This window comes from Misgurnus anguillicaudatus, chromosome 19 (genome assembly GCF_027580225.2).
Source record: "Misgurnus anguillicaudatus chromosome 19, ASM2758022v2, whole genome shotgun sequence".
Taxonomy (NCBI): domain Eukaryota; kingdom Metazoa; phylum Chordata; class Actinopteri; order Cypriniformes; family Cobitidae; genus Misgurnus; species Misgurnus anguillicaudatus.
Genome location: NC_073355.2, coordinates 13,547,962 through 13,565,985, shown reverse-complemented (window position 1 = coordinate 13,565,985; position 18,024 = coordinate 13,547,962). Strand labels below are relative to the sequence as shown.

At 39.4% G+C, this 18,024-nt stretch overlaps 1 protein-coding gene across 1 annotated transcript in view; it reads right to left on the bottom strand.

Moving 5' to 3' along the window:
- brd4 (bromodomain containing 4) overlaps nucleotides 1-11,952 on the bottom strand; it is a 38,131-nt gene extending 26,179 nt beyond the window's left edge. Inside the window, exon 1 of the mRNA XM_073856971.1 lies at nucleotides 11,296-11,952. Coding sequence (XP_073713072.1) covers nucleotides 11,296-11,396 — 101 coding nt within the window. The 5' untranslated portion in view covers nucleotides 11,397-11,952. The remainder of the gene's footprint in view (nucleotides 1-11,295) is intronic.
- Nucleotides 11,953-18,024: the final 6,072 nt, after the last annotated feature.

The following is an 18,024-nucleotide window of genomic DNA, read 5'->3' as shown; positions in this document are numbered from 1 at the left end:
TGTCATCACCACCACAGTCTCTCAAAATCCTGTGGGAAACACTGCTTCATATATTGCATAAATAATATTAATATAACAAATTTTGACTACTAAAACAGCAAAAAAAAAAAAAATTTCTGCAAAAAACACTTTTATCTAAAGGTTTAAAATGCTTTTATTCATAGCTGTTACTTACAGATGCGCAATGAATCTCGAGATCCTTCCTTCACGTTTCAAGGAAAAGACTAATTTTGAATGGGATGACCTTACTAGCCTTTAGTCGCACTGCTGTGATGCAATCGGTCTTGGATTAAGCCTTCGGAGGACACAGCCTTCGAGAATTGGGACACAGACTAAAAGTCTGTTTCTGCTAAAAATGTTCAGGTTCACTGACTGTACATGCTTTTAGATTGGATGTTACTTAAATGGACAAAATAAGCAAGCCATCACGTTAGTCTTGTACTTCATGGTTATACTTTTTAAACTGCATTTTAACACCCAGTACAATTACCTTTTCTCTTTTGAGTGCTTAACCTAGTAGTAACACAACTCTGTGTGTACAGAACAACGACAGCTGCATTTTACAGTCAAATTGACTTAAATTTATCTAAGAGCCTTTCCATTACAGAGCACACGGCTCGGTGCTCTGTTTTTAGCAACTTTTTTTACAATATCCAGATTCAATGCATCTACATTTGCTAGTTATAAAAGGCTAAAACCAATGTTAAGTCTAACCCACCCACAACTTGTTAGCATCATTTGCCATCCTTACTATGGTTGCACATCAACCCTTACAAGTTAAGGAGTGACTTGTGTATGCTGTACACAAAATTAACCAAATTGTTAAGGATTCACTTCTGCATTTAGATGAAGCTGCCACTCCCAAACCCTTGCGGCATGTACGCAGCCCGTGTTATCTTTTGAGGTAATGGACATCAAGCCACAGGCTTCGTCTGCACCATAAGAGGTTTCTTATATTTTCCTTTTTACAAACCATCACATCTTGAAGTTTGACAGGAAGATTGTAAACAAACACCAATATGAGACACAGAACACATGCCAACTGTCTTGTACAACAAATGTAAACAAAACTGTTGTGACTGCACTGCATGTGATCACAAAGAGAGGATGTACAAGCATCAGACATACAGGAAAAGATTGCACTTAAGTGACAGACTGATGCTGGAAAGCGCTACAGGGGGTCATGTAGTGTACTCCAGCTGGTTTAGTATGCACAAATACACACAGATGGCCAATAACCACCAAATCTGTGTGGTAAACAGTGAATTAATTCAGTGGGCTTCAACAGCCAAGTAATTCATTCAAACACAGTGGGATTTTTACTCATAACAAACCAACCGCTTCATTAAGAACTGAACAGTTGCTATCCAGCTGTTTAGCACAGATTTTAGTACAGGGGTAGTACTCAGGGGTTTGAGTTTTTAATATAAAGAAAAATATAAAAAAAATATATATATATATATAATTTCAAGTTTGTAGACATCTCTGTGCATCTAATTATGAGATCAGGAGCATCAAAGTTTGATTCCAATAACTGATTTCTTTGTCATGATCTTACTCAGTCAATATTAAAGATATCAAGGTTATATTTTTACATTATGTAGTATGATTTTTTGTAGAAAACAATAGCTTGATTTTCACATATTGGGTTACATTATATTTCTACTGTCTGATTATGATTGCAGCATACATTTAAACATCTTTAATATTCCACATTTGTAATGCAAAAAATGCAAAAACATTTTTCTACTTAGAGCATCTACATGCAAGATTGACATTGGATTCAGGTGTGACAATGCATCTATAATTTTTCTAGATATAAATAGTTTTAATATCAACCTGCTTTCCAAAATATAATCTAAGTATTCGAGTTGCAAAATGTTTAAGGGTGACAAAGAAATGTTTGTTAGATGCAGGTCTTATTCAGGTTACTAAAAAAAATAAAGGACCAGTCAATGGTAGGCTGTGGGTCAAAACTACAGAAAAAAAAAGCTAAAATATCTACTGGGAATGTGATGTAAAAGACTTCAACATTAATATCCATATACAATGTCCATTAGCTTAATGCTGTGGAAAACGCTATTTCGTCAACTGGAAATTTTCGACTACGGTAATGCTTTTACCCCAGTATTTGTAGCAAACAAATACTGGGGACTTTTCTAAAGCCTTAAAACCAGTGGTTCTCAAACATATTTTGATTAGTTATGAAAGCATGCTGCCATGTCACTGCTGATGCGTTTTACATGCAATTATCTTCATCACCTGAGAATCAGGCTGAATGTTGTAGAACATCTGGGAGTGTTTTCCTTAGCATTTTTGAACAAGTTTATGTACAAACAACAACATTGAAACACTACTGAGTGATACTGAGTGATAAATACAAATTCAAGGACTAATGTGGGGACACATTTCAAGTGAGAGCAAGGTTACATTGTGTTACCTTTAAAGATACATTGTTACATTGTCCCTTTCGAGGGAACTCATGCTGCGTCACTGCGGTGACACTTTGGGGACACCTCCAAGGGTAAGTGCGTCTGAATGTGTAGATCAAATTCAACCAATGGTGAGGCTTAACGACAAAGACAGGGTGACACGGGAGCCAGGAAGTTTATCGCTATCTGAAATATTGCCAGAGACGGCGTTACAAGGACACGGGAAGTATGGCAAGGGATACACAGCATCTCGTTCCCATCTCAGGGAACAACAGTTACATACGCAACCCGAGATGTTTTCATGTGTCAAACACAACTATGCAAAAAAGCATCTTGGTATGTATCAATATTCGCATACAGAAGCATTTAAAGCAAACATTTTTGCATGTGTGCTTAAAAAGTCTAGAATTTTAATGATATTATTCTACACTATACAGGGAATAATATGGATTTTTTCCAGAAAACTTCTTGCATAAAATAGATTCAAGCACTTTTAATGACCTGTATCTATGCATGTATATTTTAAAAAACTTCCCAGGGCCTTGAATTTTTTCCCCCAGATTCACAAACTTTCAAGGATTTCAAGGACACGTCCTAATTATAAGATTGCTATGAATTTGTGACAATAAAAAAATAAACAAAACACTATCTTAAAAAGCAATGGCATCGATTTTAAGAACTTGATCTCTAAACACCCATTTTCAAGAGTTTGCCTTTTCAAGATTCACTACAAAATACAGTTGTCTTGTAAACAAAGTCAAAAAACATAAAAACTTTTACATTTTTTAAATGGCCCACAGTAGAGTGAATTAGGTTAAAAGAGAAGATGCCAATGAAAAATGTATCAAATCAGATACATGTTCTGTTTGACAGGAGTTATCTCACTAAAACATGCAGCATTTAAATGATGCATGTTGTATTGAATGAGAAAGACATAACGTGTGCTATATTAGAATCTACAACCAAAATTTAGTTAATTAGTTATTGCATCTGAATAACCCTGTCAGAAGATAAACAGAGACTGAATTAAATAACTGATTGAAATGCAGATAAACAACGAAGTTAAAACCCATCCATGCACAATACAAAAGCCTTCATGTTTCTAAAGCCCAGAATACACTGCAGGATTTTTGCCCTCCTATAAGATCAGAACCTTATCACACTGTGTGACATCTCATTTAATCTCTGGTACGACAGGCATGTAGACTATACGAGGATGACACAGAAGCTTCGACGGCTGCGGCACACGTTAGTGCAAAGTAACCAGCATGCGCTCGTGGTAAACAAATACCAGTATGCAGGTCGTAGCAGCAAACATACAATGTTGCGGTGATAATTGTGAATTTCTGACACTGATCTTTGGACGCAAGACGGAGAAAACATCCGTCTTTAAACCACTCTCACTGTACGACATAGGTCCACCAATGAAGAGCCACGATCACAGAAATCGCGGCAATTGTTTCACGATGGCAAGCTTTCGTCTGGGACAGCCAATAATCGTGCAGTGCATCCCGTCCTGTCATGATTACGGTGAGGGGATGGTCTGTGGAGACTGTGAGCGAGTCCCTCTGCTTTCGTTTAAACACGAGTGGGAGGAATGATGGGTTTAAAATGACACAAACTAATATTATGAGTCCGCAGCTTGTGTTTTCAGTAAACATGCTGCACAGTGTTCTGTACATGTAAGCTTTCTCTGATATTTCAGCGCAATTAATGAAATAAGATCGCGCAACTTTCACACGCACACAAAATGAATCTAATGAAAGATGCGGGGAGCAGCTGCTTTAAGGGCTCGCTATAGTCGTGCGTAGGTCCTACGGCGTAGGTTCCGCGTCAGTTTTCATTTATACTTTTGCGTCGTCGTCGACGTGCAAACACGCGCGCAGACCGCTGGTAGGCAGTAACCACGCATGTAACCACAGTAGCAGCGCGAACGCCAAAGAAGAAGAAACTTTGCAAGTTAAGCCACAAACGAAGAAGAAACAGCAACTTGTTGTGTATAATTTGAGAAGACCAGCAATGATGGATGTAAATAAACAGCGACTTTTGTTACAGTTTGAGTTAAATCACTCCTCAACTTGGCCATTCTTTGTTTTCACCATCGCAAACGGAAATACCTATGACGCAGTTTTTTTTACCTGACGGGAGGGGTTCTGGTGGACCAATCACAGGGCTTGCGGTCCACGTAGAACTGACGCGCTGTTAAAAATTTTGCGAGGTGCGCGTCAGGCTACGCAGAGCTACGCACAGGCTACGGGTAGCTACAGCGTAGAACCTACGCAAGACTATAAATCACCCTTTAGTTTTATCAATAAAAGCCTTAAAGATAGCGCTGTAGACTCTGTGTTTGCGCTAGAAGTCAAACTATGTAAAACCACTTGTGATCCAATCAAACAAAACGCATCTTAATACCAAGTGTAAACAGCCCCTGAGAAGCAAAATGTAAGAATGAGGTCAGCCAATGCTAAAACGCATTAAGCACAGTCACAGGATGTAATGCATGCCAGTGATGTCATCCAGCTGAGGATTTTGGTAAGGAGGCACATTTCTAAACTACAGAAGCCATTAAAAGCGGTTACTCATCCTAAGAGTGCCTATGAGTCAGACACTAAAGAAAAATCAGGCACAGATCTTCATCTGTGTGGGAAAGCAGCAAATAAGCAGTAAATAGTAAAAACTCTTGAGCAATCCACCAAAGAGCAATCTGGAGTTATGGGTCTAAATGCGAGTAAACTATTACACAAGCGTTGAAAGCATACGAGTGCAGATGTCAAATGATGCCACATGCTCATTATGATTGGTATCATGAGAGGTAAGTGGGAATGTGAAGTGGCGAATCTGATCTCAGAATAGTAACAGGAAACTTAAATGACAAAAAAATATTTAAGATTTATTGGAAGAACAAATAATGATTAATAACCGGTTGAACCAGTTGAAAGGATATAATCTCTTTAAGATTGATCATGATAATGGTATTTCACAGTACGTAAAAACAAAATACATAAATATATATTCCATGTAGAAGTCCCCTTCATCTAGTGACTTAAATGCTTTTAAAATTTCTACTTTTAAATTTTTACTGTTGGGGGTTGATTTTCCTTTAAAGGGGGGGTTCAATGGTATTTGATGCATTCTGATTTATTAACACGGTTATAGAGTTGTTTCCTCATGCTAAACGTAGGCAAAGTGTCAAAAAAGTAGTTGGATGTGTTACAGAGTATTTCTGTGCCAAATGCACTTCGCCAGGGTTCGTACAAGTTTCGGAAAGTTTTCAGACAATAGGTGCCCTTTAATACGGGCATTACCAGAAAAAAAGCACTTAATACCGAAACATGAAGCCACATTGGAAAAAATGTATAAATGCAAACTAACTGACTGTATGACCGCACATCATTTGAACCCTATTAAATAAGATAAGATGTGGAAACCTTAAATAACCTAAAAGGTAACTTCATGTTTAGACAAGAGGCACAACACTTTAAATATCACCCCTATTATGAAGTAATAAAACAAAGTTTTCTGCTTGGTGTCAATTTATTGCGCAATGGATCTGCTACAGTATTAAGAGTACATGTGAATTATTACTGGTTGATATACATACTGCCCCATCACTAAAGAGCAAGCATGCATGTCAAAAGGTTGTAATATACTGTAAAAACTACTGTGATTAAACCTGCCTGGAGAATTTTATAGGCAACCACTTACCAACCTATGCCATGTTTGTATTAGATCAATTAATTGAATTTAACTTATAGATAAAAAATATAGATATATGTATACATGTTCTTTCAATACTGCATGCATTAACTTTTTTTACATGAACTAAATTGTGATTCTCGGTTCAGCTCAGGTCTCGACAGCAAGAATAATTTTCAGGCACCTTGACCAACTGAACACACTGCATCTACTTATTTATTTTTACCATTTACATGAATAGGTTACATCATTCATTTGCATCAGCTTGAGTCATGTGATACTACATCCAGACGTAATGAAGAGTTTTAGCCTTGAGCTTATTAAGGTGGAGAACTATGAAGTAAATTATGTTCTGTGATGCAAATTACATTTGATGCAAATTACAACTTCTTGCTGGGTGGTATTCCTATGATAATGCAATTAAAACACTTCAAATAACTCGCATAACTAAGCATTTACCTTGTGTTAATACCACTTGTAGCAGTGTAAACAATACATGACTTAACGTGGTCTCATTTGGTAAACATGAGAGCTGCTGTTTTCATTTTATTTGATATCTTTTATACCTTTTAAGGGCGATTTATAGTCGTGCGTAAGTTCTACGCAGTAGCTACAGCGCAGGCTATCTGTAGCCTGTGCGTAGCTCTGCGTAGCCTGACGTGCACTTCGCAAAAAATTTAACAGCGCGTCAGATCTACACGGACCGCAAGCGCTGTGATTGGTCCACCAGAACCCCTTCCGTCAGGTAAAAAAACTGCGTCATAGGTATTTCCGTTTGTGAAGGTAAAAACAAAGATGAGCCAAGTTGAGGAGTGATTTAACTCAAACTGCATCAAAAGTAGCTGTTTATTTACTTCCATCATTGCGGGTCTTCTCAAATTATACACAACAAGTTGCTGTTTCTTCTTCGTTTGTGGGTTAACTTGCTAAGCTTCTTCTTCTTTGATGTTCGCGCTGGTACTGTGGTTACATGCGTGGTTACTGCCTACCAGCGGTCTCCACGTGTGTTTGCACGTCGACGCGGACGACAACGCAAAAGTATAAAAGAAAACCGACACAGATCCTACGCCGTAGGACCTACGCACAACTATAACGAGCCTTTTAGTCTTTATATCCAAGCTGAGATGTTGGACTTATGCCTGGAGTAAAGCTTTTTTTTTACGTATACGTGAGCTTACGGGCACGGTCGAAAGCACAGCCTAGAAAAGTATAGTTTATTTGACTCATACGCATACGTTCGACGCATGCACATTGCGACAAATTGCAATGCATCTCCTGGCCTACATACTCCATAGATACTCCTGTACTCGCATGTGACCAAGTATGCACGGTTCCAAAAATCTGTAAATTCCGTAGAACCGAGACTATACTTCAGGATTTACAATAACAAAGTCAAATGTAAAAAAAAAAACAATTACGTGACAAAGAAAGTACTGGACAAAGTAACAAATTCATCACGTTCGAGATGTCAAAAGTAATTGGTACCAAGCTGATACCAAGTTTGTAAACAGTGGATGGTAAATGTAACAATACCAGTTTTCCTATGGAATTGAAGTAAGACAAATTCACAAAACCTACAATGAAATACTCTTGGATTTTATTTGTTACATAAAATGAGCCTCACTGATTTCCTGAAATGCAGCAGCTGGCAAGTGCAAGCAAGACAGCTGGCGAATTTACAAATACTTATAGGGTGAAGGAATAGACTATGCTCCTGATTGCTCCAGAAAAGCAACATTACATGGCCGAACCCAATATTTAAATCATAATAGGAACATTATATACTTCATATGTCCATGGCTTTGTTAAACATTAAGCAATTGAGAACAACAATCTTTCTGCTGAACCTCATTCCATTACACAAGTACAACAGGTCTCTTCATTTTCATTCAACTATATAAAAAACCCCAAAACAAACAGGTTGGTTTCCTTACTACTGAAGTACAGTCAGGACAATATCTTTAATGAGGATTTAAACTTCCTGCCGCCACATTTCCTTAAAACAAACAGCCTCTGGAATAAGGCTCGACCTCTGAACCTGACGTACATCACCGCCATGGAATGTATTTGAGGGAGGAAGTAGCTGTGGCTACTGGGAACCTGAACACATACCAGGAAATCTGGTTGAACAGGCAAGCCAAGCCCAAACGTGACACATTAAAGGCAGGGTGCAAAAACCGATGGCAAACAAAATGGCTGCATCTCTGATGAAAGTAAACAATTAATCATTCATGTTTACAGGGAGTTTCTCAGGCCAGCAAAACTCTCGGCTCCCGCCGGGGACAGAAGCGGGGCGGCAGGTCGTTTGCTTGAAAGCATATGCATAAATAATAAATGAAACTGTACTGAATCAGCTGCACAGACCTCATCCATCTCTCCTCTTTCACACTCCTTCAGGCTTCACAGCTGCCATCAACAAGAAGTAAAACCTTCAGAGGTTACAGTTGTGTTTGCTGGTTACAAATTCCTCTCCATGCGGAGGGAACCAAGCTTTACAAACATCATCAAATCAGAGGTGTGTGCCTTGTCGTTTTGTGCTAGTGCTTTGATCAGTGACCTAAAACGACTCCGAACGGGGACTAACAAACGTCTGTTAGAGAGCGGAGCCAGGAGCGCACTGGCAGCGAGGCACACGGCAAGCATGTGTGCAATGCGACCCCAAGAACTTTTTCCGTCTGCAACTGTTCCACATGCCGAACATGACGCAAATCCAGAGGGACATACTTCAAACCGGGACCGATACACGTCAGTCACTCTCGGATGTGGGAATGTTCCACTGGGTTTGCCTTCAGCTGTTTGTGGAGCAGGAGTTTTGTTATGCTAAGAGGTCTGAATATTCAGTGGGTTGACTGTTTTGGCATTTCAATTAAAGGAGACATTTCACAGGACTTCTTTAAGATGTCAAATACATCTTTGGTGTCCCCAGAGTACATATGTGAAGTTCTAGCTCAAAATACCATATAGATTATTTATTATCACATGTTAAAATGCCTCTTTGTAGGTGTGAGCAAAAATGTGCTGTTTTTGGGTGTGTCCTTTAAAATGCAAATGACATTAAATGGCAGTGCCATGGTTTGATGGGGGTTTTACCCCCTTCTGAAATCACAAGGAGAGCCAAATTTCAATAACCTATTTTTTCACATTCTTGCAGTGAATGATTTACCAAAACTAAGTGAATGGGTTGATCTTTTTCACTTTTTTCAGGTTAATAGAAGCACTGGGGACCCAACTATAGCACTTAAACATGGAAAAGCCAGATTTAGTCCCATGCTAGTCCGTTGCTTCAAGTATCAAGTAAGTTAAGTTGAATAAAATCTTAGTGCACATCAAAGGACAAGATGACAGGAACTGTAATGGTTTATATTTTCAAATGATTTATTTAAAGGTTTGTAGTGCTGTAAATAACAGGGTTCCCACACCTTTCAAGGACTTTCCAGGTCCAATACCCTCAAATTCAAGGACTAAATGTGGGGACACATTTCAAGTGAGAGCAAGGTTACATCGTGATACCTTTTAAGATACATTATTACAGTTCCCTTTTGAGGGAACACGCGCTGCATCACTGCAGTGCCACTTTGGGGACGCCTCCAGGGGTAAGTGTGTCTAAATGTATATATCAAATTCAACCAATGGTGAGGCTTAACGACAAAGACAGGGTGACGCGGGAGCCAGGAAGTATATATGTATCTGAAATATTGCCAAAGACTGAGTTATAGGGATGCAGGAAGTATGGTAAGGGAGACACAGCGTCTCGTTCCCTTCTTAGGGAACAACAGTTACATACATAACCAGAGACGTTTTCATGTGTCAAACACAACTATGCAAAAAAGCATTTTGGTATGAATCAACATTCACATACAGAAGATACAAGAATTTAAAACGAACAGTTTAGCACGTGTGCTTAAAAAGTCTACAATTTTTATGATATTATCTTACACTACACAGGGAATAATATGGATTTTTTCCAGAAAACTTCTTGCATAAAATAGATTCAAGCACTTTCAATGCCCTGTATCTAAGCATGTATATTTTCGAAAACTTCCAAGGGCCTTGAATTTTTCCCTCCAGATTAACAAACTTTTAATGATTTTAAGGACCCGTTGGTACCCTGGGCGTAGAGGGTTTAACTGGCAGTGCCATGGTTGGATAGCGCAGATTAAAGGGTATCCCCTTCTGACATCACAAGCAAAACAAAATGTCAATAACCTATTTTTTCACATGCTTTGCCAAAACTAGGTTATTGGGTTGTTGTTTTTTTTAACAATTTCCAGGTTGATACAAGCACTGGGGACCCACTTATAAACCTTAAACATGTAAAAAGTCATATTTTCAAGATATGTTCACATTAATAAACAGCAAAAGTAGTCCCATGCTAGTCCGTTGCATTAAAGATTATCAAGAAAGTTAAGTTAAATAAAACCTTAGTGCACAAGTGCACATCTGAAGGACAAGAGCAAGATGACAGGAACTCTTTTAAAAGATTTGTAGTGCTGTAGATAGGAAAAAACTACACAAAAGGAAAAAGCATGTCCTTGACATTTCTGTAAGTACAGATCCCGTTGGTTTTGCTTCCCTTTTTGCTATCCACTAAAAGCATTGAGTACAAGGAAATGGTTATTAACTTCTTTCAGCACCAATCTACATCACTTAAAAAGCATGTTGTGAAGTTAAATGAAAACTAAGGTTTAGCCATAACTTTCATACAAGCATTCACTAAAATTGACAATATCAGTGCCGGGTGAAGCCTCTTCTTCTGCCACAACAAATACACCCCCCCCCCTCTTCCTCGGAATAACCCCACCCCCTCCCTCTGCTTACTCACACACCCCCTCTCTCCCACCGGGAGGCAGCCTATTCGAAGCTTTTAGCTTTCTTGCTAACAATGCCGCCCTTAAAAACACAGTTTTGGAGTTTAAGGAAAACATCTAGAAAAGAAAATATAGTATATCTGAGATACAAAAGGCATAATATAAATATAATGTTACTAAAAAAATAAGTAAATAAAGCTAAAAGCTTCATACATAAGATGTATGTGCTAGCTATCTGATTTGTTCCTGGAAATGTTGGTATTAAACTCAAAAAGAACGTAAACATTAGTAAACAACACTGATGTGTAGTTGTGTAATGTTTAAAAGCGCTACTTAAACAGAAAGCTTATCAGTTTTACCTTTTAACTGGGACGGAGCAATGTGCAATTTTTTCCAAAAGGGCATCCAGTGTCTGAAAATCCAGCAAATCATTGGACTTGGAATGCATTTTGTAATCCATTTAGGAGGTCCTTTCGGCACAAAAGCAAAACCAAAACAGAAAGGGAACTCGGAAAGACGAGAAAAGTTTCTCACTCGATCCCAAAACGCAGCGACTTCTCGCTCTCAAATCTCCGTACGTTTCCCAAAATCCACTGCGCCAAATACATGTTAATCCATAGTTAGTCCACCATATTCCTGAGAGAAAGAGGTTTTTAGTTCCTGAGAAGCCTCTAATCGGAGTCTTTCCGTAAATGTGTGTCTGTGTGTGTGTGTGAGAGAGAGGCCTGACACTGGCTGGATCTGTTAGCTCTGTGCGCCGGTCGGCTCTCTACCCCCTCCCCCCCTCGGCAGCACAACGGCCCAGTTGCCACAGGCACTTCGCCCCATTGTGTGTCCACCCAAGGCTTTGCTCACACAAACTGCCTCCAGCGGGCCCCCAGAAAGTGGGGGAGAGCGAAAACGAGCGAAGGCGTCTCAGTAAAATCCAGAATGCGCACTTTCTTTCTCTCGGTGTCGCGCTGAGAGCGGCGTGCTCTTACTCAACAGTGAAAATGGCTCTCTGGCGCTTCCTCATTGAGAACAGGCACTACCCACACACCCCTCCCTCGGCTCTCTCCAGCGCCTGCTCGTACTTTAACCCCTCCCTTCTCTTTCCCCATCAATAGCGTGAGCACTCTCCACCCTCCCTCGCTCTGTCTTCCGGCTTGCCTCTCTCTCTCTCCTTCCCTCTCTCTCTCACTAGCTACAACATACATACACACACACACACCTTTAACTCCCCACCCCCTTCCTCCTTTCGTTTCGCCCTCCCCCACTCACTCTTTTCAGGCCGATCTCCTTCGTGCCTCCCCCACTACATTAAGAGCCGCCTTATCTGCTGCCTCTCCGCTCACATTCACACGTCTAGACTGCGCCAACACAAAAAACACGGCACGCTCGGGCTCCTCAGCCAACAGACAGGAAATGCACTCTGAGCCAAATATCACTAATAGTGTTTGGATCGGGGGTTTACAAGGGACGAGTAGATGGAAAGAGTGAACTCACAGAAGGGTGAACTGGAGGAAAGAATAGAGGAGGACAGGTTGTATTAGTGCAAAACTACAAAAACCTCTTATACAACTCTTAAAGACAACTTGAGAGGTAGTTTATACCGAAACCTTATTCCCTTTATTTGTATGAATTTCCGCAATACTTATATACACGTATGCCTTTCCATTGAGAATGCGGATATAGCCAATACAAATATTTTGTACGGCTGTATATCAAAAAATCTCAAACGTGCATAGCCCAATGTTTTGCAATAACTAGATGATATTAATACTTTGAAAGGTTTTATGTTGATGCAGATAGACTGGCGAAAAAGAGAAAGATGCTTTTGTTTCTTACTGTACGTACACACCGTCGCAGACTTGAGCTTCCAAAGAAGCTCAGGCCGTCCGGTCAAGGACGCTTGTCAAAAAATACGGGGAAGCTTGTTGACGCTTTGGCCGCTCTGAAGTCTGTGTCACCATGAAATTTTAACTGGAAAAAAATACATTGACATTATAAACGCTTTATAATGACAGCATTTTTATAATCGTTTTGGTCTGGAAAAAATTATAATTAGCTATTATTATAGACGGTTTCAGCAGTAACAACAAACAAGCGGCTGTCGCGGTCCGCACGTAACTTCCGGTAAACTCCGCTAATAATAAATAACCAAAAAGTACTTTAAATGTAGTTTATTTATATAACAAGCAAAAAACAACACCACATAGATTACATAGGAAACCAAAAAATTTGTTATTTTCGACGAGGCATTTGTTCAAGAGATCAGTTTAGCAACTTGTCATACCATTAAAAAAACGAAACCGGAAGTAAAGTTCGGATCCAGACGTGCATCACGTGCGTACGATGAAACCGTCTATAATTATATTTATTATTATTATTACTATTTTTTTATTTGCATCTGTGCATTTGGTTAAATCTGTGAGCGAATGAATTATGAATCAACTACGATAGCTACCTATTCTTCCTGCGATGTGACTACATGGATTCGTACATCATAATATCGATGCTTAAACGATACACTGTGCAGTCCTACTGGCAAGACAGAGACGCATTTGAGTATCTATCAGTACTAGTTAAAATATTATAAATCATCAGCACGCACTTCAAACTCACCGGTTGACACCAACTATACCAGCTATTTTATCTCATGCCTCGTTGTTTTGTAACTGATCCCTATATGAAAATAAAGTCATATCATAAATGATAGGAAACCCAGCAACAGCGATTATCAATTTCTCCGTCATTTTCTCGTAACTAATGTTCTGGTAGGAACGAAAGTTTACATCGTATGTTTCTCTGGAATCAGCCAGTGAAGAACGTCTAGGCTAAATTCCGATTGGTTGCTGGCATTTTGCCGATGCACGGCATCATAGCTCATTACCATAAAGTTAAGCTTCTTTCAACTTTCTGATTGACACTCTGGTTGCTTAAGACACCCAAAACGCGACGCTGATGGATTAGACGCTCCTTGCAGCTGAGAGAAGCCAGCTTCCATTGTAAATGAATGACTTCCGGTAACTTTGGAAGTATGCGGCGGTGTGTACAGTTAGAAAGAATATGAAAAATGTTTGTTTACTACTTCTAATGTAAAACTCATGCATGAAAAAGATTGTTGGAAAACATGCCAATCTCAACATAGCACCGACTGTGACTTTACAGTCGAGATGTACGCCCCAACATTAAATTACACATTAAATTAAGTACAATGTTGTTACAATGCTAAAAACAAAGTTGTGACTGTTGAGTTAGCGCTATATGCTAGTTAATGCTATATGCTAAGGCAGGGGTCTTCAACCTTTTTGTGAACAATGGATAAAACAATTTGGAGGGCTACATTTTGATCTAGTCTACTCTAAACTTTTTTATTTTACTTGTTGATTTAATTTAATTTGACTTCTTGATATGTTTTATACTTGTTTAAAATGTTAACATACACAAAAGAAGCTAAGCTAAAATAAAAAATAGGCAATAAATAAATCTATTAATAGAATGAGCTTGGGGGGCAACTCACAGACTCTGTGCCGCAACCAGGTGCCAGCGGAGACCATGTTGGAGAACACTGTGCTAAGGTTTAGATTGCCAAATTCTACTATTGACTTTAGTTACGTTTTGCAGGTCCACACTGAAAAACACAAACGATTTTACAAACTTAAAGTATTAACGCATTGCATATTGCAATATTTGGCAAGTTACTGGACATTTGTCTTAAACAGCATACAGCCTTACTTATTTTTTTTATAAAACTAGCTCACATTCACCTGAGGAACGCTATTCTGAATGAAGAATGGCAGCCTCCAAGAAAGCTTTGTTTTGGTTGTTTTTGGTAGAAAGAAAAGGTTGTTTTTATCATCATTGCTTAGAAAAGTCATTGAAATGGTTTAAATGTTCAGCAAACAGCATGGCACTTTTGTGCTGTCACTCAAGGGCATCTTATTAAAGTCACCACGAAATTGAAATTCAAGGGTTTATGGAATATCGCAGTGCTTTTTATAAATGACTTCTTTATTTATTATTAAATTCATGTGCCCTCATAATCTTTAAATCAACAATGCCAACCACCTCCTCTCCTCAAAATGACCTCTCTTAACTTTCTGTCATGAGAAATATCAAGGCGGCGGGGCTATCGGACACACGTTTCTGCCTGGAAAAAGTTCATGACGATTAGCAATTACCAACACGGGCCAACTTTCAACGATGCAATCAGTTCTCGATACTCAAGTCCGGTCCGAAATGTTTTCTCTTTTTAAAAGCCATTTCACACGGATAAAAATCACAATATGAAAAAGTAGACAACTGCTATTTCCGTTTCATGGTGACTGTCTAAGTGTTTAGATATGGCGTGATAGACTTCCACTGCACTGAATTCACAAAACCAAATATTCACTATTTTGTGTCCTGTGCACGAGAAATTCAAATGGGTTTGGAATGACATGAGTGCAAATAAATGTATAAATAAAACATATTTGCGTGAGAGACGCACAACCTTTCGTACCCCCTCAAGACATTCAGTCTCGATCAAATGTCTCCTCCCTAATCAACACACCATCTGTCCACACACATACATAATCATTATCATCATCATCATCATGACTCAGGCTAATTTCCCTCTCTCTCTATCACTCTCTCTCTCTCTGTAACACCTTTACCTCCCTCTCTCTCTCTCATTTACAGTTCAGGACCACCCTGTTCCACAGAAGCCACACAGACTGAGAGTCTGTACAAACCAAAGGGGAAAGTTCTGGGAGAGGGTGAGTAGAAGCGCCACAGTGGCCACTGCAGTGGTTTGAGAGCCAAAGGCCTGACGGATGCTATTGGCAGAGGCGTCTGTAGCGTAAAAAATAAATGCCAAAATAAACAAGAAACTGAAGAGAGACACACAAATTTTAATTTTCAGTGGAAAATTATACACAAGCCTAAGACATTAAATCTGTGCAGACTGTACTCCTGTCCCTCACGGCATCGCTTTGATTCACGTCAAAATTAAGTACAACGTCTGCCTTGAATAAGGTCCATATAGATTTGATTCTGCCTCATTAGAGGACTCTTGTAAAGGATCATGTCCCCCCAAAAGGGAGAGGGGATTTACATTAGAAGCTAACAAGCAATTATCATGTATTCTGTGTGAGCACAAAAGAGGGGTGTTGAGTCGTTTGAGAGTGACAGATCTCTAAACGGATGAGGTCACCACACCAGATTCAATGTAGATGAACAGATGTGATGGGAGGGTTTCTGTAAATTCATCTAACCTTCCGCTGAGACTGGGGGTGTCGCAACTACCCAATTTCCCAATTAATCCCGACTGAAATGCTTACGCTTACAAAACCACAAGAGTCTAGAAGCTACAATTTAACAACGTGACAAACATGGCTATTTTTAACAGTTCACTGATTTGTATGACCACGTGAGCACGCTGTCCTCAGCCAGAATGATTTTTAAGAGCTCATGAAGTAAAAACGTGAGAGTGCAGAGCAAGAACGTTCAGCACTATAAAACGTTAAAAATACAAGCATGGGGGAACAATGCAATCTCTCAGACATGCATTTACATGAAGCAGCAAATAAAATCATCTACTTGATAACTTATCTAAACAATGCCTTTGGAAGAGTAATTGATAACAGGTCTCCAAGATGTGGTCCTCTCTACCCATAAACCATGGGTGTACGCGTCATGATGAAAATATTTTTATTTAAACACTCAAATAAAACTCAATTTTGAAGAAACTATGACAGAAAATGAACACATACTAGATTATTAATGAATTAAATGTTTTATCAACAGGCAAGTTATCCTCCAGACAGTGACGGACCATGTCTTTCTCTCATTTTGGCCATGTGGCGCGTGCCCGCTCGTTGTGTGAAGCGTGTCCATAGTATTCTCCGAGATGCACTTGACGGCCATTTGTGCAGCGAATTTTTTTTTTTGGACGACCTAGTTAAGGTGGTAGGATATCCCAGCTTAGGTGGGTCGCCCGAACTGAAAAGTGCTGCGGGAAACCCTGACAATAGTAACGCTACCGTACAACATCTTGTTCCCTCAGCTGTTAACACTAAAGCCCATGTTATAGTCGTGCGTAAGATCTAAGCCATAGGTTATCCGTAGCCTGAGCGTAGCCTGACGTGCACCTGGCCAAATTTTTAATAGCACGTCGGTCCTACGTGGACCACAAGCGTTGTGATTGGTCCACTAGAACCCCTCCCGTCAGGTAAAAAAAACTGCGTCATTGGTATTTCAGACATCGAAACCAATATGAATAAAACAGCGTTATTAATATGCTGAGTTGATATGTCTCTCGATGCACTTAACTTTTTTTTAAACAAGCTCATTTTCCAGCTCCCCTAGAGTTAAACATTTGCTTCTTACCGTTTTGGAATCCATTCACCTGATCTCCGGGTCTGGTGGTACCATTTTAGCATAGCTTAGCACAATATTCATAGAATCTGATTAGTCCATTAGCATCGCGCCTAAAAAAATGACTCGAGTTTCCATATTTTTCCTATTTAAAACTCTTCTGTAGTTACAGCATGTACTAAGACCAACAGAAAATTAAAAGTTGCGATTTTCTAGGCAGATATGGTTAGGAACTACACTCTCATTCTAATATAATAGTCAAGGACTTTGCTGATGTAACATGGCTGCAGGAGGCGCAATGTTGTTACGCAACAGCCGAAAATAGTCTCCTTAGTATTCTTCAATAGCAGGGGACTATTTTCGGGCACTACGTAATATCATTGCGCAACTTTTAATTTTCTGTTGGTCTTAGTACACGATGTAACTACAGAAGAGTCAAGTTTTAAATAGGACTTATATCGAAACTCTTTGGTTATATTTTAGGCGCAATGCTAATGGTTTAATCAGATTCAATGGATTGTGCTAAGCTATGCTGGGGGTGGTGGCGCCGGACTCGGAGATCGGCTGGATGGATTCCAAAATGGTAAAAATCTAATGTTTAACCTAGGGGAGCTGGAAAATGAAAAAAAAGTGGAGTGTCCCACTAATGCATCTCCACATTAAGTTCAGTGGACCAGATGAAGGGTTATCGGCAACCCTTCAAGACACCATGCACACTATGTGTTGTCGGCTTTTCTCATGACCTTTGA